This window comes from Dreissena polymorpha, chromosome 5 (assembly GCF_020536995.1).
Source record: "Dreissena polymorpha isolate Duluth1 chromosome 5, UMN_Dpol_1.0, whole genome shotgun sequence".
Lineage (NCBI taxonomy): Eukaryota > Metazoa > Mollusca > Bivalvia > Myida > Dreissenidae > Dreissena > Dreissena polymorpha.
Genome location: NC_068359.1, coordinates 68904892 through 68931339, shown reverse-complemented (window position 1 = coordinate 68931339; position 26448 = coordinate 68904892). Strand labels below are relative to the sequence as shown.

At 35.7% G+C, this 26448-nt stretch overlaps 2 protein-coding genes across 2 annotated transcripts; both read left to right on the top strand.

The window, feature by feature from the left end:
* The first annotated feature begins 3832 nt into the window (after positions 1–3832).
* LOC127831309 (uncharacterized) lies at positions 3833–5311 on the top strand. The gene has a single exon (XM_052356279.1). It carries the CDS (start codon positions 3833–3835, stop codon positions 5309–5311), a length of 1479 nt encoding a protein of 492 aa, XP_052212239.1.
* Positions 5312–17976: 12665 nt separating this feature from the next.
* Positions 17977–26171, top strand: LOC127831308 (uncharacterized). Its single transcript, XM_052356278.1, has 4 exons — positions 17977–18220; positions 18341–18400; positions 25031–25090; positions 26019–26171. Exons 1-4 carry the CDS (start codon positions 18104–18106, stop codon positions 26169–26171), a joined length of 390 nt encoding a protein of 129 aa, XP_052212238.1. The 5' UTR covers positions 17977–18103.
* The last annotated feature ends 277 nt before the right edge of the window (positions 26172–26448 follow it).

Here is a 26448-nt window from a genome sequence, read left to right as displayed (position 1 = left end):
ACAATGGTAAATTTATTTGGGGGGAAACGTCTGCACTAAAACTTTAATGTGGGAGAAACGTCTGGGGAGGAAACGTCTTGGGGAAGAAACGTCTTGGGGAGGAAACGTATTGGGGGGAATAGTCTGGCATTCGTTCGACTCAATACAGCCGATTTGACACATAACACTAAGAATATGTAAATTTTTATAGGATCAATCTTATTTAACGCGCACAGCCCGCGTTTATTATATAAATTTATGGTAATTATTTGTTTTTAGGGTCAGTATATGATTTCTTACTGAAACTATATCATGAATCAATGTTAATCAATTCTAGTTTCGTACACAGATCTGCATTCTAAAAAACGGATACATTTGAGTAGTTTTCGGATATATCCTCCGAGTATCGTGTATCGAGAGCTTAAGGAAACAATTCAACGAATTTCTAATAAATGCAAACAATTCAGCAATAAACAATTAACCCACACAGATTTATTAAATTCTCGTAAAATGCATGTAAATCGGTGTTCGACACTAACGGGAGTCCGGTAGTCCGAGACTCCAGGTAATGAGACTTGGACTCTTTGTTTTTGTGTCAAAGATGTCCGTCGGACTCCTTTTAAAATCATCTTTGAATGATAAAACAATCCCTTCGTTTCGCAAAATCAGAATGTCTGTTAAAAATATCTTACTCAGAAATAGTCATTGTCGAACTCTGTCTATAAAACCCTTAAGTTGCATTTTTGTATTGTCACATTAAAACTGTATTAATTTAATATTCAATTTATACATATTACAGAAGGAAGTTTTTCATACCAAGTCATAACAGCACACTTCATCCACTGCTTGAGAACTGTAAGAGTTCCTCTTAACAAGGAAGATTATAGACAGCTGGTCTATTGATAGTGAGAAGTGTTCAATCAAAACTAAGTGATGTCGGAAGCATATACAAAACCAGAACAATGCCATCATTGTGACTATGCACTAGTATTTTTCTTTCATCCCATGAAAACCCCTGTCTGGTCTACACGTTTGTTTTCAGAAGATGCATTGTTTATACTTATAATTGTATTATAATGATGAAACAACTTTTATTGTAAATTGTATAGTTTATGTAAGCAAACAAAATGAAATTCCATTTACCAGTGGCAGTTTTAGTGAAACGAATTGGAACGCAAAGGATCCCTGTCAGTTAACAACATTTTTAAATAAAACCCCTGTTCACAGTGCTCTTTCATATCTTACACCGATATACCTAGCAAGAGTCCTTATTAGATCTAATGGGCACAAATTATAACAGTGAGCTTTTGTGATTACATTTTGCACATTTTTAATAATCGTTCCTACATGGTCAGTTATCAAAGTATTTATATTATATTTATTTCCAATTGTAAATTATTATTATTATTTATAAAAAACTTTGTAAGAAGATTGGTCTAAATGACAATTGGGTAAATTACAAAACTGCATTCAAAAACTTGGTTACCATGTCGAACTAAATGAAAAATTTATTAACATTCCCGAAGTAACATGTTTACCAAATCCTCATGAAACTTGCTTCGAACGCTTTTTAAATGGTATATCTGCAGTTTTTGAAAAGGGTTCATGTGTACTAAAAATATGAGTATCAGTGGGCTTAGACGTTTTTCTTATGTAGTAGAAACTTTGAACAATCTAGAAGTCAAATCATCTGATCATCATGAGACAATCAGAACAATTGTACTCATGAAATTTCAACTGAATACGACATTGATTCTATACGTTCCAAAATACGACTAAAGGTGAAAGTAGTTTAGGGAGGGATTATTTAGAAGTCACTGTCGTTAATCGTTTGGTTCGTCCGAAGTGTTTGTTAATCGTTTGGTTCGTCCGAAGTGTTTAATTGTTTTTTTTAATAATACCCTTGGTGAAAATTTGCCCCTCTCTGAGGGTTACTTGCCATATAGGTATGGAGCAAACACTTAACAAATGTCTTCTCTGAAACAGCAAGGCTAAGAAGTTTGGTTTTAGCAGGTATCATTTTATTGTGGTCCTATACCAAGTTTTTTTTAAAATATCATCCCTCGGGTAAAACTTTGCCACGCCAAATGATGAAGACATATTTAAGACTTACATATTAAAAAAGTTTTCTCTCAAAACGTTTGTTTTAACATTGTATACTGGTCCTGTAACAACTTTGTTAAAATCATCCCTCTTGGGTTAAACTTGATCCATCCCTATGGGTTAATTGTTTAATAATATGCATTAGTGAACACTTTGAAAATCTTTTCTGAAGCAGCATGGACCAGGGGCTTGTTATTTTGCATATAACGTCTTATTATAGTCCACTGCTACAGTTGTTCAAATCATGCCCCCTGGGGTCAAAACTTGCCACATCCATGGACTCAAATTAAGAAATAATTCGTGTACTTTATAGTTTGTTGTCGAATAACCCACGGCCGGAAGTTTAGATGCGTAGGGATTAAATCACGAGTGCGAAGCACGAGTGATTTGAAACCACGCATCTAAACTTCCGGCCGTGGGTTATTCGACAACAAACTATAACGTACACGAATTATTTCGATTCTAACACGATTTTTACGAAAGATTTATAGAATGTATCTTATTTTTCTTGCATACTTTTTTATGTGAAGCTCCACCCATAAAAAATAGCTTTCGGCTGTTCTGTCGATCAGATCTCCGCCCTCAATAACAGCCAAACTGGATGGAAAAAACCCATTTCATTTCTCACGTTTGGTTAAATAAGAACAACAACAACTTGCGTTAACTAACATGTTTTCATTGTACACTTTAAATTAACGCAAGAGTGTTACATCTACAAGAAAATCCGCGATAAGAGCACATTGCTCCGATTCGAACTTCAGCCATTTTAGTATCGAAGCAGCAGACGAACACCGTGGGAAATTGGGTCAATTTTACGCATTTCTGTTCATAGCGTAGTATTTTGTCACGTGACTTTCATTCATAAAATACCGGATTATAACGCTGGTGAAAAATGTATCGGCATGTTTTGTTTTGCTACAGCGCGTGCTTTCAGTGTATAAGCTCCGCCCATAAGTTATTGCAGAATAACCCACGCTTGATTTCCTTCTTTGTCTATAGAAAACAAGTCACGTGCCGTTAAAGTATAGTAAGTATCAATAACTCAAAATAATTTTACTCTTTTCTTCTTGTCGTACGATTACCGTAAGTCGACCATGACCTAATTTCGACCACTTTGTTTACATTAAGAACGCGGCCATTTGGATGACGTCACACGCAAGCGCTCCGAGTATTTCGATGAAGTGACATAACTACGCTTATAAACAAAAACAAATAAAAACAAAATGAGGAAAAAACAGGTAAAATTGCATTTCAAAATAAAAATTTCACTAAAATTACACAAATTTATCTATATCCCATACCTTTTATTGGTCCTCTTTATTAAATTCCCACAAAAATTGAAATGTGTAGCAGACGATCTTAACATAACACTTTCATTGACAGCGCTTCATATCGGAAATAGTAGTAAATCGTAGTAAATTTAAGGCAAAGCTTTTTTTATTAAATTGGTTTTCAGACCTCTTCATAATGATGATCTTTTTTTACTTTTTTTCTTTTAAGGCTTATCCAAAACGACTTAAACAGACAAAGAAACACAGATTGTACTCCCCAACAGCTTTATCAAATGCTTACAAGCTAGTAAAAAAAGATGGTGTCTCTATAAGAAAAGCGGCTGCCTTGTTCAACGTCCCAAAAACCACTCTAAGAGATAGAACTGCTGGAAGGGTCGATGTTAACATTATGTCTGCAGGAGCTTTGCCTTTGTTTAGCTATGAAGAAGAAAAAAAAATTGGTTGAACATTTAAAAAAAATGGCTGAATATGGCTATGGGTATACCAGGAAAGAGTGTATAGACATTGCATCTGACTACGCTGTTCAGTTGGGTAAAAGAACGAAGGATAACCCCCTGTCTCTAAAGTGGATTTATGGGTTTTTAAAGCGCTGGCCAGAACTCAAAGTTCTCAAACCAAGAGCCCTTGATCATGCTCGAGCTAAAATGGCCTCAAGGGAGACCATCTCGAATTTTTATCACAACCTCAAAGAAACATTAACAAGATATGAAATGACTGATAAGCCCCACCTGATCTACAACATTGATGAAAAAGGCGTAACAGTTAATCACAAACCACCAATCATCGTAGCCGGTGCTGATTACTGTCCTTCATCTGTCACTTCTGGAAAAGGGCAGACAATCACAATAATTGGATGCGGTAATGCAGCAGGTCAAGCTATACCCCCATTTTACATTTTCCCAGGCCAACGAATGAAACCTGACTTGTTGAATGGTGCAGCTCCAGGCTCTAATGGTACAGTAAGCGAGACCGGATGGTCCAATGGTTGTGTTTTTCGCTCCTACTTAGAGCACCATTTCCTGAAGTTCACCCCAGGATCTAGTGACCAGAAGAAACTACTGATTCTTGATGGCCACAAATCACATGTGTCAGTTGGTTTGACAGAATGGGCTCTGGAACACAACATAATCATATTTGTCCTTCCCCCTCATTGCAGCCATATCCTTCAACCTTTAGATATCGGCTGCTTTGGACCGTTCCAGAAGATGTATGACAGCCTCTGCCATCGACTAATGCGCCAAACATCAGCTGTCATTACACGCTACAATGTGTGTGAGGTCGCATCAAAGGCATACATGAAGTCAATGTCTGCTGAAAACCTTACTTCATCATTTCGCCGTGCAGGCATATACCCGTTTAATGAAGACGCTGTCCCCAGCCAATGTCTTATCCCAGCTGAAGTTTTTCAGCACACCGAGACAGAAACTTCAGACAGCCAGAAAACTGTTGAAGGTGGGATACAAGTTGATGGTGTAGACATGTTTGCACAGAAAGAAAGAACATTAAAGAAAACAAAAAGTGGAAATTTGGCTAAAGCTAGAAATACAATGAGCAAAATAGTGGCCGGTAAAGAAATATCAGGCGAGGTCTTGAAACAAATGACGGAACATACAGATAAACAAAACAAGAATAAACCAAACAAAACTAAGAAAGCTACCAGTAATGAGGCCCACAATTCATCTCCCCAGCCTGGTCCCTCTAAAGTGAACACCATTTATGACAGTAGTGACACTGAAAATGAAGAGGACTTGTGTTGCCAGTGCAAACGATTTTCCCCTGAAGCTGTCAGGCACAGTGCTTCAATAATTTTTGTAAAATGGGCACAGTGTGACAATAGAGCCTGCAACCACTGGGTACACCTGTCATTTTGTACAGAAATTAAAGTTATCAGAAGAGGTGCAACATTTATGTGCCCATGCTGTGCTAAAGAAGAGTGACAATTGTTCTTAAGAAAAGTGAAAGAAACTTGTTCAATTGTATTTATAAAATATTGAAAACATATTTAATATATATTTACTGTTTTAGTTCGTGTTAAAATTGTTCAGAGAAGCGAAGTTTTAAGTTTAGTTGGCCTAATCCATTACCACTAGAGTGCTGTCCCTTTCCCGGATGTGACGAATCGACTTAAGGTAAACAACGCGCGGAGTTAATGTTCTTGTAGTGTGTATGAAACTATCGGCTTTGCGTAGTAAAACATGCTGTAAATAATCATTTTTTTACATTGATTTAACGGGTATTAAATAAATCTCTGAAGGTAAATAGTATATTGCTGCATTTTGTTGCGTAAATTCAGAAATTCTTTTACTTGTTTCCTTAACCGGTCGACTTACGGTAATCGGAGGATAAGTTTTCTCAAATCATGTGTCTGGGTTACCAGGGTTTTTTTCCTTCTTTGGGACCCGCTGAAAATCGGCCCTTTACCCTCGTTTTTTTTCCCCTCAGCTGGTAAATTTTCCCCTAGATTTCATTTTCCCCTAAAAAAAAAAAAAAAAAAAAATTTTTTTTTTTTTTTTTTTTTTTTTTACCTTTAAATATATAAGTTAACCTGATCCACTGTAGAAACTAGAAAAATCTTGCATAATTAAATTATCTGTTGCATTGAACTTGTTTTAAAAACAGTAAAATATGTTAAATTGATTATTTTAGACTTTGCTTATTTTCCCCAAAATCCAGCTTTTCGCACAATTTTTTTCCCCATAATTCGACGTTTCGCGCGATTTTTTTCCCCTCAAAAAAGGCCAGGCCCTTTCCCCAAAATCAGATAAAAACCCCTGGGGTTCAAAACTAACAACAACGGAATCATCTTTGAAATATGGAAAAATCCCTATCGCGAGATCAGAATGCCCCCACCTTTTCACATCCGATAACAAGCAACTCATCATTCTGCTTGAACACATTGACAAAACAAAGCAATCCAAAATTATGTATTTTGGTTCCTTGTCGCAGTGATTGCAAGTAGCAATAAGAGAAACTCTCGAACTCTGAATCAACCCAATCTTGGTCGTTTTTTTACTAAGATATTTTCGATTGTAAAACTATCTTTCGCTAAACAGTCTCTATTCACTATAAACATCATCACAATACCCATAATTGTTTACACAATGCACGTTAAACAGTTCCAAGGCACTGAGGATGGGAACAACTGTGAATCAGTTGTGCGTAAATAACCCCATGTCACTATCAATCAATAATTTCAGGGGCTTTGTGGCGGTTAGTTGGCTTTGTTATATTATATTAACTATTATAGGAAGCATGTATAAAGAAATTGGTTGTTACAAAAAATCCGAAGCTCAACAAGCAAGCATATATAAATGCATTATAGAAAAATTATTTTTTTTAATTACAATAATTAGCTTAAAATTTAATATTACTGGCATGTGCAAAATAATTTTGCAACCTGAGATAACAAATGACAACAAAGATTGAACAGCAGTCACGTTGAACTTCAATCTTAAACCGAACGAGAATGAGGATTTAACAATTTATGGTTAAGATGTGTCATAAACCGAAAAATACGGTTACAAAGGATCATTATTGTTGGACTTCTTGAAGTACGGTCGGACTCCAAAATTTAAGAAAAAGGGAGTCCAAAGAACTCCTTATTCAGAATAGTTAGTGTCGAACACTGTCAATACTGTTTATTTATAGCCTGTTTAACCTCTCAAAGCAGACCATACACAAAAGCAATAACAACTTCTTACGTTCATTTGGTATTGAGATGTCACATCTAGAAAGTAAGAGCACTCGATTGCATTAGGCCAACTTAACTTAAAAATTGTATTCTCTGAAATATTAAAATACTTGATTTAATAATCGTCCAATCAAGAGAGTGGTATACCCACTGGACATGCCTGATGCGATGTGACAACTGCACTAATTATGCTAGAATCTACTATGATTTCATGCAACATTTTCTGAAAATTGAGAAAAGGTGAAAGTTATTGCTTTGAAGTTTGGCATAAATAAACACATAAATATCGAATTTATGCCCCTTTTGCGCAAATAAAATGACTTATGTGGGATGGTTCGCTTTCAGATTAATTATATTCATCCAAATTTCAAACTCGTGATTAAAGGTTTTAAACTCAAAGATGGTCAAGTTTACTTAGGGGTCTAGCTAAGTTCAAAATAAACAGAAAAACATCTCCTTAAAATCAAAATAGGAAGAAGTGCCAACATTTCTGGGAGAAACGGTAAATTTGTGTTGCAGATACCAGTTTGTGTACATTATGCTTTTAAACTTAAATTATATCTGACATTTACATCAACGATGTCAGATGATATTAAAAATTGCTTGAATAGAGTTCTGTTAATTGTCTGTTGATATTAACAACAAATCAATCCTTTTTTCTTTTCATTTTACAGGGGTCTTGCGAGTGGGCGAAGTGGGTGATTTTTTTGCCCAGGGAATATTAATTTCGCACATTAATTTCATGAAGGCGAAGTAACATCTACCCCTTTAAATGATTTACTTTGTGCCAGACATTTACTGATTAAAATCAATTTGATGTGGAGAATTGGATACAGGAGGATTCTCAGTCATAAGTTGTCCCATTTACAGGTCATGCAAAGTTGAACATTCAAAAGAACAGTTTGGAGATTTTAGACTTCTTAAAATTGTTCATCTCTGATGCCTTGATTAATTGCCTTGTGCTGGCTACAAATATAACTATGATTAGCAAAGTTAAATGGCCCATTATAAAACAATACTCAAGAATGATCAAATGGGAAGAGGTAACCTAGCACTGGCAATAAATATGGGGATCATTTACAGGTCAGATTTGGAATCTCTGCTGTAAAATGAAATTTTAAATGAATTTTAAATTTAAAACAAATATTTGTAACAAAATATGAATTTGATTAAATGTTGACTTGCTTAAAATTAACAAGGAAGTAAAAAGCTTGTGATCATTTATGCTGGTTTGTTACAATTGAAGTTTATTTGATGCACCTGTTCAGGAAAAAAATTATTAAAAGTACCATCATTATCAACAATCAATGCGTTTTATTCACTTACATGTAACATGTCTTATTGTATAAAACAAGTTAAGAGTTGATTAAACGCTGAACAGAAACCACTTATCCTTTAAAGTGCCGCAAAATATATGTAAAACTAAGATCTACAGGGGTGTCAATTGGCCAAAATCTAAAATCCTGAAAATAAGCCTATCGTTTGGGGGCCAGAGCAAAAAATGGTAAATAAATCATGTAACTTTATTAACTATTGTTTATAACTTTGTAAACAGTATGTCAAAGTAAAATAATTTGTGTTTAAGATGACATTTTGTGACAATAATCTTAACATTCCAGAAAAAAAATCCTCTGATTTATATCAATATCAAAATTGGTGCTAAAGGGCCGAAATCCTGATTTCAGGAATAATCCTGAACTTTGACACCTCTGATCTATGACGCAAATGTACCATTTCTCCCAAAGATGTTACCAATTCTCCCTATTTTGGCTTTGGGAGAAGTGGCTTCTCCCTAAATTTTGAGCCTAGCTAGACCCCTGTTTTATTTATGAAAATTAATATGCCCCGAATTAATCTTCAAGCTTCAGGGCTTTTTCCTTCTTTGAGACTGGCCGTGGACGGACATTTTGACACGGACATTCACAATTCATGGACACGGACAATTCAATCTAATACGGTTGGATTTTTTACCAAAAAAACGGACATTTTGTACTCAAAACTGTCAAAAACGGACATTTCACTATTTAAAATTAAGTTTCGTTTCACCGTTTTGCATTTCGATTTCGCAATTTTTGTTTACTAATCGTTTAAATGACGTCGTTGTTTCAATCGATTACGAAGTTGAATCGATTACAATTTTGAAACCGGTGTTTATTAGTTTCCGCGCGGCCAATCAACCTCACCATTATCCAGGTAATAATACACTAAATAGTTTCCCTATATAATTCAATGTAAAAGCGACAACTTTGAGCGAAAATAAATGCAACATTTTGCACATAGAGACCCCCATAACCATACCTTTTCTTAAAGGCCATTCTAAGCGGAATCGATTTATGCAATAAAAAAGATATGTCATGTACAATGCAAGAAAGAACTTGACACAAATCAAAATCGACTGTTTTTGCAACTTTTTTTTTCGGCGGTTTCTTAGTGGAATGTAACCTTTTCTAGTGCAATGGTTTACTATAGTCTTCACGTGTATCATATGTCAGGGATTCAGTAGTGAACACCTATTCATGCCCTACCATTATCTCCGCAAGATAACACCCGAATAATGGTAAAAAGTGTAAAACATGCCTTCCTGTCAACTATGATATTTTTTTAGAGAGTACAGCCCTACATGAAGCGATCATTTAGTGTATTGTAACCTATAAGACAACGTTTACTGTTAACATCGCGAAAAATAAGCACTTCTCGATACTTATAAACCTAATTTCTATGTGCATGCCAATTTTCAGACCGATCTTTCACGTAGAAATGCTTGAAAATGCATTTTATTATAACGCCTGATAAGCCATGTTGCTTTCGCGTTCGGAGCTTTGATTTATAACGGGCGTTCAGGCGTAAAACGATTACCCTAAATAATTACAATCGGTCAAAATACTGGAATATTGTTACAAGCTATGTAGAAAAAGAAGTAAACAACTATTAAAACGTGTTCATGACCTCTTTCAGCACAAATTGTTGCGATTTGAGATGCTCAAGAAGAGTTTTTGTACGGTTTTTTTCTTATTTTCCTCTGAAAACGTATTTTCTTCTTAAAAACTCACGATGCTCCTTAAATTCGTGAAACAAACGCATTTATTCCGTGAAATTTGCCAAAACGCGTCATATCCCACTAAAAAAATGATGATTTTCTGTAAATTCAGCTCCTTTGTGACTAGGCCTGGTTTTGCGTTTAGGTAATAATACACTAAATAGTTTCCCTATTTAATTCAATGTAAAAGCGACAACTTTGATCGAAAATAAATGCAACATTTTGCACATAGAGACCCCCATAACCATACCTTTTCTTAAAGGCCATTCTAAGCGGAATCGATTTATGCAATAAAAAAGATATGTCATGTACAGTGCAAGAAAGAACTTGACACAAATCAAAATCGACTGTTTTTGCAACTTTTTTTTTCGGCCGTTTCTTAGTGGAATGTAACCTTTTCTAGTGCAATGGTTTACTATAGTCTTCACGTGTATCATATGTCAGGGATTCAGTAGTGAACACCTATTCATGCCCTACCATTATCTCCGCAAGATAACACCCGAATAATGGTAAACAGTGTAAAACATGCCTTCCTGTCAACTATGATATTATGAAGCGATCATTTAGTGTATTGTAACCTCGAAACAAAATAGCGTCGCGCAACCCGCAGTACTATGCAAAAAAGATAAAAAAAACACACCAAATAATCCAGATTTATTGAACAGGATAACCATTAAAAAGTCAAAGTTTCTACGGAAGGGTAAGTGTTTTTACAATGCACAATTAAATTGGACATGGATTAAATTATGAGGAAAGTAATCTATTTTTTTATGCAAATGAAAGCATTGGTAACCGAGAGCGAGGCTTGTTATTCTATATCTTATCCGTTTGCAATTATTGTAAATATTTGTTCAAATGAAACTGTGATCCGTTCATATGAACATGTTTAACAGTTTCAGTATTATAATGTTTTTGGAACGATATATTTTAATTAAAATACCAACTATTTCTGAAATCAAAAGTAATTCTTTCACTTGTTTTTATATATTTCGGATATGTTAAAATTCGGACATCTAAAGAAAGTGATATTTATGTGTTGATTTGTTGTTGACAGTTTGTAAAAATATGATTTGTGTTATTTCAGACAACAAGAATGAATGGTTGTTATTATCCTGTGCCTTTCAGTCAAGAAATAGATGTGAAAAATGTTCCTTTAATTGGACCTGGAAATCAACCACCACAGATAACAGAAACCTTTTTACAATAGGTGTTGTTTTAGAATTTGTGAAATTTGATAATAAACAGAAGTTGATTTATGTCCAAATGACCAAATGGAACTGTTTAACAATTTGAATTACGATGCTTTATTTTCTGATTTTTTTTATTCATTAGCTCATCTATTTTTTGAAAAACAAATGAGCTATTGTCACAGGGTTTGCACAGGGCTTGAAAAGTGCTTGAAAACGAGTCCTAGGCTTGAAAAGCCCTTGAACAAAGGTTGGCCTTGAAAAAGTGCGAGAAAAATACTTATTTCATGTAAAAAAGCCTTGAAAATTTTTATTTTATTCAAAATTACTTTTATCATCGCCATAAACTTAAATCGTTCTTAAGGAAAATATTACGAAAATTTATCATAAATTCCTTCGCGCAAAAAATGTGTACCAAAATATAAGTTTCGTACACTATTGGGTACGAAACATTAAGTGTACATGTCACAGATTATGTGTACTACGTCAGAGGTTCGCCATTGTGATCAATTTTCGTGAGTAAAAATTCAGCGATGGGGAAGTGTCGTTTCAAACCAGAGTGGTTAACTGAATATTCCTGGCGCTACTTTCTGGTCATAAACACCGATGATATGCAGAAAAATGCTTAAATAATTACAACTTATACGATCTGTCAACATTCTTTAAACATGAATATTCATGGCGCTATTTTCTGGTCATAAAGAAGTTGTTAAAGTGACGTTTATCGTTATGTTTTGCGCGAAACTTATGAATGTTCCTCGGAACAGAAAACAAATGACATTTGAAAAGCACATTGTTGGGTCTATATAAAAACCATTGGTGTCGGGGGGAATGGGTGAAAGCGCTTTGAAAAGCCACGATAAAGAGGAAACCCACAAAGAAAACATGAAATTGAGAAGCAAACAGGGGTCCTGCATTGTGCTTTTTGGTGAAACAGGAAGGTGCTATTGTTAAAACTGTGCAATCTAAAACAGACATTAACAACAACAGCCCTGTGAAATACAAAATGTTATAGTAACTGACTTCTGTTTAAATGAAATGAACTAGTCTGTTTGATGTGAGCATATAAAGAGACAGTGTGTTTGTTTGTAATAACTTTAAAAAGTAAATACATATGTGAGACTCATTGAGTTAAGGATGGATAACATTTATGTGTATGTAATAATTAGAAATAACACAAATGATTTATTGTGAAATTAGTTAAATGTGTTAGAGCAAATAAATGATATATACTGTGTTAATCTGGCTTGAAAATGCATTTTTTAAAGGAAACTAACATACGGTTCTCGGCCTTGAAAATGAAAATTTGGCCTTAAAAAGTCCTTGAAAAGTGCTTGAATTTAGGTTTGAGATTTTTGTTTGAACCATGTGTTATCACCTTGGCGTCGGCGTCTAAGCCGTCGTCAGTGTCCGGTTAAGTTTTGCGTTTAGGTCCACTTTTCTCATAAAGTATCAATGCTATTGCATTCAAACTTGGTACACTTACTATCATGAGGGAACTGGGCAGGCAAAGTTAGATAACTCTGGCTTGCATTTTGACAGAATTATGTGCCCTTTTTATACTTAAAAAATTGAAAATTTTGGTTAAGTTTTGTGTTTAGGTCCATTTTATTCCTTAAGTATCAAAGCTATTGCTTTTATACTTGCAACACTTACTAACTATCATAAGGGGACTGTGCAGGCAAAGTAATATAACTCTGACTGGCATTTTGACAGAATTATGTGCCCTTTTTATACTTAGAAAATTGAAAATTTGATTAAGTTTTGTGTTTAGGTCCACTTTTTTCCTAAAGTATCAAAGCTATTGCTTTCATACTTGCAACACTTACTAACTATCGTAAGGGGACTGTTCAGGCAAAGTTATGTAACTCTGACCAGCATTTTGACGGAATTATGGGCCCTTTATACTTGAAAATTTGATTAAGTTTTGTGTTTTGGTCCACTTAACCCCTAAAGTATCATAGATATTGCTTTCATACTTGGAACACTCGCAAACTATCATAAGGGGACAGTAAAGGACAAGTTGCATAACTATGGTTGTCATTTTTACGGAATTATGCCCTTTTTTGACTTAGTTACTTTGAATATATGGTTACATTTTGTGTTTAGATCCACTTTACTTCTTAAGTATCAAGGCTATTGCTTTTAAGCTTCACATACTTTCATGCTATCATGAGGGTACTGAACCTGGCAAGTTGAATTTTACCTTGACCTTTGAATGACCTTGACTCTCAAGGTCAAATTATTAAATTTTGCTAAAATTGTCATAACTTCTTTATTTATGATAAGATTCGACAAAACAACTCTTACCTGACATACCACAATAGACTCCACTCAAACCTTCCCCCACGCCCCCCACCCCCGCGAATCCCCCTTCAAACCCCCCCCATTATTTTTCTTTTAATGAAAGATCATTAATAAATGACTTACCACACCCTCACACTATACCCCCCCCCCCCCACCCCAAAAAAATAATTTTTATGCCTCCAGTAGGGTGGCATATAGCAGTTGAACTGTCCGTCAGTATGTCAGTCAGTCCGTCCGTCCGTCCGAAAAAAACTTTAACATTGGCCATAACTTTTTCACTTTTGATATTTGGCATGCATGTGTATCTCATGGAGCTGCACATTTTGAGTGGTGAAAGGTCAACGTCATCCTTCAAGGTCAAATTTCAAATTTATGGTGTCTGTCCGTCCGAAAACTTTAACATTGGCCATAACTTTTTCAATATTGAAAATAGCAACTTGATATTTGGCATGCATGTGTATCTCATGAAGCTGCACATTCTGAGTGGTGGAAGTTCAAGGTCAAGGTCATCCTTCAAGGTCAAAGGTAATTTTTTTTTTTCAAAGCGGAGTTCTCATGAAGCTGCACATTTTGAGCGGTGGAAGTTCAAGGTTAAGGTCATTCTTCAAGGTCATCCTTCAAGGTGTAGTGTTTTATCCAGGCCGTTTTAGCGTGGCGCGGCGCCACGCCGCTTTTTTGAAGCGCCTCGCTGCCCCTTTCAAAGCAAATCAGCTGCCCTTTTCAAAGGCCGCCGCCCTGTTTTCCGCTGTGCGCGATCTTATTGATAACATCTTAATTGCCTCTTAACCAAGCTTCTAAGCCGACTATTATCAGCGAAGATTCGCGCGGTTGTGAATTTGTCATGCGTGAATAACCACTTGTCAATATCAATCGATAATTTCAGTGGCTTTGTAACACTAATCGGTCCTGATACAATCGTGCACAGTTACTTAGGAGACTTGATGAAAACCTCGATGTTATTCACGTGGAAATTGTGCATTTCATGCATAATTCAGTGATATCAAAACATTTATTTTTACCCGTAATTAAATATAAAAAAACACCAGTTGTATCTGTAAAATATTGATTTGATTTCAATTTAATGCAAAACAGTTTTAAGTTAATAAAAATTAATTTACAGGGCTTGCACTAAGCGGCTTACGGCCGTATATTACGCCCGGTAATTGTTTCCATACGCCGATTACAAAACCCCATGACGTCCACTGTACTTCCTGAAAATTGGCCATACGCCGAAAAAAGCAGCCCGTGACATATTAAAGCTGTCGATTAAAATAACGCTCCGCCTCCTATCCAATACAATTGGCGCAGGCTCACAGTAGATGTGTGTTGATGAATTGTAGCAGACGACTATCTTAACACGTTTGCTGTTCACGGTTAGGCAGACCGCGCTTAATTTGAGCACGTGTTTGTTTATTGTCACGATGTTTTGATTACAGTAACGTGTGAATGTCGGCAAAGAAGTTGATACCCCGTCTTGGACCCTGTTTGGCCAAAAGTTGTTAATTGTTGTAACAGTAGTAGGTCTGCACCATTGGTTCAATTAAGAACATTATGACCCGTTTGTAACTTGTCAAAATATGTTAATTGGCAAACACAGATATGAATTTTACAAAAATTTTGAACTTGTACCACTTATCATTCGTGTTTAGAATGTCGCAACGTACGCTTACCGATTTTGGCATTCCACTTTCGACGAAACGTAAATTAGAAATTGATGCAAATTGCTTTGTAAGCAAAACAAGTTTATATCGGAGACCAATTAACGTGTATTGAATTAATTGACAATGAACAAAAGACAGTACGGCGCCGTTCCTAGTTACACTTTTTGCGAAATAAAATGTACACAATACAACACGTGGTCATGAAAGTTCAAAGTGAAAACAATACCCGTTTACAATTTTATGCGGCAACGCTTTAATTTTAGTACATGCATATTTCACCATGTCATTTATTAAATAAAAATAAAATAATTAAGTTATTTGAAAGCCCAGTTGTCATATAAAGGATCCTCGACTTGAGTGCTGACAGGGAAGCCAGTTGTATATCATGTATATTTGGTATACGTGTCATTCCTATGGTGTTTAATCTTGTTTTTTGTTATTACATGAAAATATAAAACACATAATAAAATATACATTCTGGATTTTGTTGGTTTAATTATTCAACAATAAATCTCAAAACTATACATAAAATGTTTGTGTGTAACAAAGCTTGTTATTAAGTCACTATACAGATATATTTGTGCCCTTTTTATGGATGTCGCGCGCTAAAGTGCCCTTTTTTGAAATTTTGCACCACGCCCCTTTTCCTTCCTGTATAAAACACTAAGGTCAAAGGTAAAAAAAAAATCAAAGCGGCGTTATCATGAAGCTGCACATTTTGAGTGGTGGAAGTTCAAGGTCAAGGTCATCCTTCAAGGTCAAGGTCATCCTTCAAGGTCAAAGGTAAAAAAAAAAAAATCAAAGCGGCGTTCTGATGAAGCTGCACATTTTGAGTGTTGGAAGGTCAAGGTCATCCTTCAATGTCAAAGGTCAAAAACAAAATTCAAAGTGGCGCTATCTTGAAGCTGCACATTTTGAGTGGTGGAAGTTCAAGGTCATCATTGAAGGTCAAGGTCATCCTTCAAGGTCAAAGGTCAAAAAAATATATTTCAAAGCGGCGTTCTCATAAAGCTGCACATTTTGAGTGGTGGAAGTTCAAGGTCAAGGTCATCCTTCAAAGTCAAAGGTAAAAAAAAAATCAAAGTGGCGCAATAGGAGGCATTGTGTTTCTGACAAACACATCTCTTGTTTTTTACAAACATGGTTAAAATACACAAATATTTATTTTTATTATTTTATTTTTGAAGTACCGTCCAACCATCCCACCCAAGAATCCCCCCCCCCCAAAAAAAAAAAATTATTTTTTTTGCATTTTTGGAAGATAGTGTAATAAATGACCACACCCCCACACTATACACCCCTCCACTCCACCCCTCTCTCCTTTGTGATTGAAATTTAGATAGGTCCCTACACCTTTGTTTTTCCTTTCAGATGATGTACATTTGTGTGATTCTAGGTTTCAATAAATAATTCTGATACATTTCTGCAGGATACTGTTACATTTTTGTCAACATTATTATATTATGTTGGTTATCTGGTTTATCAAGTGAAAAAAAGTTATTTATATAAAAATAAAGCTTATTAAGACTTATAAAGGTACTTGTTGTTATTTATGTATTAATTAACATACTTTTACAAGTAATAAAAAAATACAGTCAATGCCATCATTCATTAATGTAGTAAGGTTCTTTAAATGATTGTTCTTATTAATAAAGTCGGAATAACGGTTTTCAAACCGCAATAAAGTTGCACAACTTTTTGGGGGCCAGTGAAACCCCTGAATATACTATTCATACAAGGAAGATATGATTTTATTATGCTCCCCAAAGGAGCATATAGTTGCCGCTTCCTCTGTCCGTGTGTCCGTCCGTCCGTGCACAATTTTTGTCCGGGCTATTTCTCAGCAACTAATGACCGGAATTCAATGAAACTTTATGGGAAGCTTCTCTACAAAGAGATGTGCATATTATCAGCCGGTTCTCTTCGAATGATTTTTCACAGAGTTATGGCCCTTTGAAGTTTTCCATTGTACATATAGTGCAATTCTTGTCTGGGCTATTTCTCAGCAACTAATGACCGGAATTCAATGAAACTTTATGGGAAGCTTCACTACCAAGAGGAGATGTGCATATTATCAGCCGGTTCTCTTCGAATGATTTTTCATAGAGTTATGGCCCTTTGAAATTTTCCATTGTACAATTCTTGTCCGAGCTATTTCTCAGCAACTTATTACGGGAATTCAATGACACTTTATGGGAAGCTTCACTACCAACAGGAGATGTGCATATTATCAGCCGGTTATGGTTGGATGATTTTTCACAGAGTTATGGCCCTTTGAAATTTGAAATTTTTAAGTTGCTAAAAGAAATTTTGAAGTTGCTAAACCATCCATCGTATTATTTTGTCCACAGTTATGCCCCTCAAGACGTTTCCTTTTATCTGTATATATAGTGCAATATTGTGACAAAAAAAGTGTTAAACATGCTTTTAATATACTTATGCATTGATTTCTAAATTTCACAATTTGTACAAGTTCGCGACTCATTTTTCACAATTTTCAGTAGTTTGCGACTCTTTTTTTTTTCACAATTTTGAAAAGTTTGCGACTCATTTTTCACAATATGAGGGGGCCAGGGCCGCTTCACAAAATCAGAAAAAAAAGCCCTGAAGCTTAATAATTTAATTTATTTATACTTCACTTGTACTTGTATATTTGTAAACTGTGTGTTTTTTAAAGAGTTTTAATAAATCAAAATTTAAATCCCCATTTAATCTTCACCGGAAATAATGATAAACTGATACTTCAGTTCTTGTACTCCTGTTGTTAACTGTTTTAGTTAAGATTCCCAGTATGGTGATACTTGTGTATAACAGCCTGCCCGAGGTCTTAGAAGCCCTGAGACAACATGAGCTGGCCACACGCTACTGCGTATCTAGTATGGCCACCAATTTTGGGAGAGAAGGTAATACCACAAATACGCGCTACTGCGTATCTAGTATGGCCACCAACTTTGGGAGAGAAGGTAATACCACAAATACGCGTTACTGCGTATCTAGTATGGCCACCAACTTTGGGAGAGAAGGTAATACCACAAATACGCGCTACTGCGTATCTAGTATGGCCACCAATTTTGGGAGAGAAGGTAATACCACAAATACGCGCTACTGCGTATCTAGTATGGCCACCAACTTTGGGAGAGAAGGTAATACCACAAATACGCGCTACTGCGTATCTAGTATGGCCACCAACTTTGGGAGAGAAGGTAATACCACAAATACGCGCTACTGCATATCTAGTATGGCCACCAACTTTGGGAGAGAAGGTAATACCACGAATACGCGCTACTGCGTATCTAGTATGGCCACCAACTTTGGGAGAGAAGGTAATACCACAAATACGCGCTACTGCATATCTAGTATGGCCACCAACTTTGGGAGAGAAGGTAATACCACAAATACGCGTTACTGCGTATCTAGTATGGCCACCAACTTTGGGAGAGAAGGTAATACCACAAATACACGCATATCTAGTATGTAGTCCCTTAGAAAGTTAAATTTAATTAATGTCCTTTCTTACTTGATCCAAGTTTTAAAGGATTCAGTTCCAAACCTTAGATACTGATGAGCAGCAAACACCAGAAAAGCTGAACAGTCAACGAGTTACTCGCAGGCTGTTCTGGTTTTCTGCTGTTTGCACATAGCAATTTTCATTTAGCTTCTAAGTGAGAAAGGGTTAAGAGCTTACATTCCTCAGTGATTTTTTACATAGCTCACCTGGGCTTTTGAGATCGCTTTTTAGCTCACCTGAGCACAACGTGCTCATGGTGAGCTTTTGTGATCGCCTTTTGTCCGTCGTGCGTCGTCAACATTTTGCCTTGTGAACAGTCTAGAGGCCACATTTATTGTCTGATCTTCATGAAATTTGGTCAGAACATTTGTCCCATTGATACCACGACTTAGTTCGAAACTGGGTCATGCTGGGTCAAAAACTAGGTCACTAGGTCAAAAAAAAGAAAAACCTTTCGAACACTGTAGAAGTCACATTTGATGCCAAATCTTCATGTAACTTTGTCAAAATGTTTGTCTAAATGATATGTTGGTTGAGTTCAAAAATGGTTCCGGTTCGTTGAAAAACATGGCCACCAGGGGGCGGGGCAGTATTCCTTATATGGCTATAGAGAAACCTTGTGAACACTCTAGAAGTCACAATTTTTGCCCAATCATCATTAACCTTGGTCAAAACATTGGTTTCATTGATATCTCGGACGAGTTTGAAAATGGTCCAGAATGGTGAAAAAACATGGCCGCCAGGGGGCGGGGCAGTTTTCCTTATATGGCTATAGTAAAACCTTGTTAACACTCTAGAGGCCACATTTATTGTCCAATCTTCATGAAATTTGGTCAGAAGATTGGTCTGTATGATATCTTGGATGAGTTCGAAAATGGTTACGTTTGCTTGAAAAACATGGCTGCCAAGGGGTGGGGCATTTTTTCTTATATAGCTATATATGGCTATAGTAAAACCTTGTGAACACTCTAGAGGCCACATTTATTGTCCAATCTTCATGAAATGTGGTCAAAAGATTGGTCTCAATGATATCTTGGATGAGTTCGAAAATGGTTACGTTTGCTTGAAAAACATGGCTGCCATGGGGCGGGGCATTTTTCCTTATATCGCTATATATGGCTATAGTAAAATCTTGTTAACACTCTAAAGGCCACATATATTGTCTGATCTATATGAAACTTGGTCAGAAGATTTATCCAAATAATATCTTGGACGAGTTAAAAAATGATGCCGGTTGGTTGAAAAACATGTCAGCCAGGGGGCGGGGCATTTTTCCTTATATGGCTATAGTAAAACCTTGTTAACACTCTAGAGGCCACATTTATTTTCCGATCTTCATGAAAATTGGTCATAAGATTTCTGATATCTTGGATGATTTCGAAAATGGTTTCGGTTGCTTAAAAAACATGGCCACCAGGGGGCGGGGCATTTTTCCTAATATGGCTATAAATCATGCTTTAGTAAAACATTGTAAACACTCTAGACGCCACATTTATTGTCCGATCTTCATGAAGCTTGGTCAGATGATTTGTCCCAATTATATATTGGATGAGTTCGAAAATGGTTCCGGTTGGTGGAAAAACATGGCCGCCAAGAAGGCGTGGCATTTTTCCTTATATAGCTATAGTTGAACCTTATTAACAGTCTAGAAGCCATATTTATTGTACGATCATCATGAAACTTTGTCAGAAGATTTATCACAATTATATTTTGGACAAGTTCGAACATGGTTCCAGTTGCTTGAAAAACATGGCCACCAGTGGGCGGGGCATTTTTCCTTATATGGACTAATGAATCTTCATGAAACTTTGTCAGTATATTTGTTTAAATGATATCTTGGATGTGTATAAAAATGGTTCTGGTCTGTTGAAAAACGTGGCTGCTAGGGTTTTCACTAGTCATGAAAGTTGGTAAGAACATTTTGTTCTAATGACATCTTGGGCTGCACAGAACAGGTCAGTTCCTTTGAATCTCAGGTGAGCGACTTTGGGCCTTTTAGGCCCTCTTGTTGTGCATTATGCATTGTCAACACATGCTACTGTGTCTCTGCTATGGTTCCCAACTTTGGTAGAGAAGGAAATAAGGGCTAAAGTTCCTCAGGGTTTTTAAACGCAGCGCACCTGAGTGAAAAATAAGGCTTTTGTAATAGGCTTTTGCCTTTTTTGTATTGCAACACCCGCTATTTTGTTTTTGGTATGGGTTTCAACTTTGGAAGAGTGGTGAAAAAGTGCTTCCCATGATCCTCAGGGTTTTTGAGCTCACTTGAGCACAACATGAGCTTTTGTGATGGCCTTTTGTGCATTGTGCAATGTCAACACCCTTTACCGTGTCTTTGCTATTGCTCCCAACTTTGGTAGAGAAGGTATAAAGGGTTAACTCTGTGAGGGCTTTTAAGCTCACCTGAGCACAACATGAGCTTTTGTGATCGCCTTTTGTGCATGGTCAACACCTGTTAGTGTGTCTTTGCTATGGCTCCCAACTTTGAAAGATTAGTGAAAGAATTGGCTTTTTAGTGTACTTAAGGACAACATGAGATTTTGTGATAGTTGTTTGTATGTTGTCCCTTGTGGGTTGAGCTTCATCAATTTGTGCCTTGTGAACACTCTAGAGGCGGCATTTACTGACCAATCTTAATGAAACTTGATCAGAACATTTGTCTCAATAATATATCGGCTGTTTGTAGGGCTGTCACAATGCGCCGTGAGCATATCACGATACAGCAACACTGTATCACAATTTTAAATGTATATCTGTGAAGAAAACAGCAGAATAACAGTTTAACAACTTTATTAAACTCAATAATCAGAAAGCACTAGTATCATGGTATGACTATAAACTGTAATGAATAACAACAATCATTTTCTGACTATAATCTTTCAAATGGTTATCAACACAACCTAAAAACTCGATAGAAGTGGTAGGTTTCGTTTCAACCTCTTTATCTGTTGCCTTTTGCGCACTGGATTTAGTAGCCCTGCTGAGAGTCGGATGAAGGCGATCAATGTGTGTTTTCAGATTTGTTTTAACATCCATATTGCAATAGAAACAGACTGCAACATTATCAACTTATTAGTTTTACTTTGTATTAAGTTTCAGGACAAAATGTTGCCAAATAATACTTTTCGCTTTCTTTTTTTTTTCACAATTTTTTACTCATTGTTATTGTTATTGGTGTCTTTTTGGACAATGTCCAACATGTTGTTTCACAATATCTGTGCTTACAATCTGTGTTAATCGAACGCTTCAAGGACAGGTTTAAAATGCGGAGCCAGCGGAGCCCATTTTTAAATATCCCTAGTGTTCCGACTTTTCCTCATCTAATTCAGCATCTAAAGATAACATGATTCAGGAGTGCCCTGCTTTGAACGAGCGATATACTAAAGAAAGAAAATAAGAAAGAGAATAAACACATTTCTGATAAATATGAACTTATTTTTATAGGCAATTCGTCTTAATTTCCAAAAAGGTACAGAACTATACAGGCTTGTATAGCTCCGTATTTTAAACGTGAAAGTTAAACATCTACACGTGGAAGAGCTTGCTTGACCCAGATATTAACGGATAATTTATTTAACCCTTTTTAATCGCTTCCACTGTTTTCAAAACAATAATTATATCAAAATATGTTATGTATTTATCCTCTGTGTTCATTTAAGAATAATTATATTAAATAAACGGTGCGGCAATGCTGTATCGCGGTGAGATTTTTTTTAACTACATGCACCACGATATTCTGATTTACCGGTGAATCATGACAGCCCTAGCTGATTGCGAAGCTGGGTTACATGAGGTCAAAAACTAGTTCACTTGGTCAAAATAAAGAAAAAGCTTTTGAACACTCTGGAGGCCACATTTGTTGCTAAATCTGCAATAAAACTGGTCACAACATTAAGTTTGTACCAATTATATGTTGGCCTAGTTTGAAAATGGGTTATTTTGGTTCCAATACTTGCCCACTAAGTCAAAATAAAGAAAGAACTTAGAAACATTCTTTATGACCTGAATCATTACCCTATCATAAAACTTAGTTTTAACATTTTTCCCAAAGATGTATGTGTCAAATTCAAAACTGGTTCATGTGGGTTCAGAAACTACATGACTGTACATTGTAGTTCACAAAGTCAAATTAAAAATAAAAGCTTGTTAACACTCTAGAAGTAACATTTGTCTCCACTATGCTTATGAAACTTGCTCAGTACATTTTGTTCTGATAATTCCTTTCAGTGTTGTTTGCATCGAAAAAATAACCCCCAGCATGTCAGTTTTCCTTTTTTGGCAATATTTAAAATTAGCAATAGACATTTTTTCACAATTGATCTATGAATAGCGTAATAAACCATTTTATATGAAAAAGTCAGTGTGGTTTGTTCAAAAACATCATTCTTCCACACATTTGGGCACTTTTTATTTTAGGTGTAATGTGTGAAACCTTGTGAACACTACCTGTTCACATCAGTTAAGTTCCTTTGGGTGTCAGGTTAGCCCTCATGTTAGGGAAAATGTATTATTTTTTGCATTTTGAAAAACAACTTCGAATATATGGACAGAAAATTGATGGGACTACTGCATTGTGTGAGCCACATCAGTTGCAATAATCCAACTCGCATTGTGTGGATATATTTTAGAGGTTGAATGAGACCTTACAAAGACTGGCAACGACAGTTAACTATAAAAGAAAGAAAGCTATGTTGCCATTCGCCTAATTGGCTAAGAATTTCCGTATTTGTCTAAAAATACATCTTGACTTAGCTACCTGTACATGTTTTCTTCATTAAATGATAAATCCAAAGAAATATGCAGAATAATAGTTTTTCTTAACGTAATTTGACATTTGGCTCAAGAATGCCATGGGGAGTCTTATTCATAAAACAATGTTCACCAAAAATAATGTTGATTTAGTGATCCTGTTTACATAACCAACAGGATGTTTGTGTTATTTTTCAGAATTGAGTCGGGTTTAGAGAAAGGCAATCCGGTTTAAGGATAAGGCAAACCATGTTACAGTTGGTGAACAGGAGTTAACGGGAATTCCATTTATGTCCTATGGAAACAAGACTTTCAAATGTCAGTTTGGATATCATAGAACCATAAAAGACACAAAATAAAGTTTAAGCCAGGCCCTCAAAGGTTGGTTTACAAAATGTATGTTTTATTGTTGTTCTATTATCCAAACTTTAGGCATCCAGTAAATAAGGTATTTGCTGTTACCTGTGCAGTACATGTATATTAAAGCCACAGTAAAAAAAATCATCTAGACTTCACAGACTTGTTCACCGATTGGGAAAAATGACATTTTAAGAAAAGTATATCCATTGATTCAAAAAAGAAATGTATACATTATATTCATACTAGCAATATAACATTTCAGTTTACAAAAATGGGTAACATTATTTTATCAATTATGGATGATCATTAATTTATGCTAATTGGTTAATATCTGAAATAACGCTTTTGTTACACTTGTCATTAATACATGTAACTTGTAAAATATGTCTATTACGCATAATAAATTATAGTAGTTTGATTACAAAGTTATTTCCTTTAGCCGGAATCTTCCAGTGGTGGTTAATACAATTTTGCTTTTTATGTTTAAATCTTAGTGAGTGCAATATTTCCTTCTTAAAGTTTATCTCCAAACCTTAGTTACTGTTGAGCAGCAAACAGCATAAAACCTGAACAGACTGCGAGTTATTCGCAGGCTGTTTCAGTTTTTTTGCTGTTTGCACATAGCCATTTCAACTTTGGCTCTGAGAGGGAAATTTAATTTAGGTTAATTCAGACTTCCAAATGTTATATATTTGTAAATTCATGTATAAGTATTCAAACAAAATAAAAAATATGTGAACAGCGCCCTTTGAAATGTCCATGATTGCTAATGAGCGTAATTGTTTATTTAACTGAAAACTTATCATTGTTAATTAATTGATATCCCTGATAGACCATTTTTTTTACGCATGGACATTGTGTATGGAAAATGAATATGCAAATTACTTCTAAGCTGTTACCTGTTATTACATGTATTGAACATAGGCCATGAACAATAAACAAGTAATTCTAGGATTATTTTTCCAATGAAGATGTTGTTTGCTGCCCTTAGGTGATTAAGATGCTCATATGAAGCCTGCAATTTCTTTAATTTTTATGTTTTACCAATTTAAATGTGTTTGGTAAGACACCTGTTGGAAACAATGTCTGCAATTTCACAATTTTACTTAAATGTTTCTTAATAATTGCTTTAAAGATGTTTCTTTTTTTCCCATCACAGAAAGTTGATTGTCCAGCCAGATTGCAGATAAGTGCCGTATGTCATTTCCCTTCTTACAAGGTAATATTAAGAGCCCCGTCATGCGAAAATGGGTCTTATGCCATATGTGGCCAGCGTAGCTCCAGACCGCGCATTCACGCAGTCTGGTCAGGAGCTACACTGTCCGGTGTGAAGTCATGCAAGGTTTTGTGTTCTTGTAAGGCACAGAATAACCTCTGACTAGACTGGGGATGCGCAGGCTGGTCTGGAGCTACTGTGGAGGCTTATGTCATGAGACGCATTTTCGCATGATTCAGCCATATAATTTTTCCATAGTTTATTTGGAACTGTAAAAACACGCTTTATACAGAGATTTTTGGGGCCAATTGGAAAAGTACCAGTACCAGCCCAATTTTTAAAAATTAGCGCAAAAAACATGAAATTTAAAAAATTTGCATTGTGCAGTCTTGATATTGGGATATTGGTGTATCTGATTTTTGCTTACAAATACTTACAAATTGATACGTGTTGTCAAGTTGTCAATATTATATTTACTGAGGTTCAAACCATAAAGCTGCATAGGGAAAATACCTAAATGTCGCAATTACAAAAAAAACTTATTGGATTTTGAAATATGTAGTTTTTTCTCAATTGTAGTTTTCCTGTACTTGATAAAGATGGGACAAAATAGCTGTTTTATATTTCAAACATTTAAATATTGTTCCCCATACAATGTAAAACACACATGTTCTAAAAATATTTAGGATACAAATTTTTATTAAAGAATTTCTCAAATTTTGTATTGCAATTTACTGTTTTTTTATTTTTGAAAGTCTAAAATATGGTAGCAGTTGAGGTGCTTTTGGTAAACCAATGTTGTTTCCAAGTTGACATGATGTTAGCCTGATCTGTAACTGTCCTGCCAAATAAAGGCAAGTCTGACAATTTCGAAAGAAAGCCAAGATTTAAAGTTTGTAGAAAAAAGCACAGTGTTTTATATGTTTTGTAGATGAACTCAATACCATCTGGAAGAGAATACCGGCGCATTACAGAGGCAATTTTTCAAACTATCCAAACAGGCGCTCATGTGAAACACTTCTTTCTCTACTACATGGCTTTGCCATCAGACGATGACCAAAAAGGGCACCCAATAAAGAGGTAAATTGTTCAGGGATAATTGGTCTTTATGCGTGTAGTACGCGCAGGCTAATCAGGGACAACACTCTGCCTATTTTGGATTTTTGCTAAGAAGAAACCTTTAAAAGGGTACCAAATAAGAAAGCTACACTTTAAATCAAGCTGCTGACAACACTTGCATAGACGATTGTTCTGGGAAAGCTGATCTGGCTTGGACAATACTTTTAGCCTAAACTGGATTTTTGCTAATAAAAGACTTTCTTTAAATACAAAATACCTTTCAGCAGAAAGTGTAGTCTCTG

Coding starts and splice junctions, on each gene's coding strand:
- LOC127831308 (XM_052356278.1), top strand. CDS start 18,104: ATGAGCTGGCCACACGCTACTGCGTATCTAGTATGGCCACCAATTTTG. Junction 18,221..18,340: donor CACCAACTTTGGGAGAGAAG/GTAATACCACAA, acceptor TTGGGAGAGAAG/GTAATACCACAAATACGCGC. Junction 18,401..25,030: donor CACCAACTTTGGGAGAGAAG/GTAATACCACAA, acceptor TTCCCATCACAG/AAAGTTGATTGTCCAGCCAG.
- LOC127831309 (XM_052356279.1), top strand. CDS start 3,833: ATGGCTGAATATGGCTATGGGTATACCAGGAAAGAGTGTATAGACATT.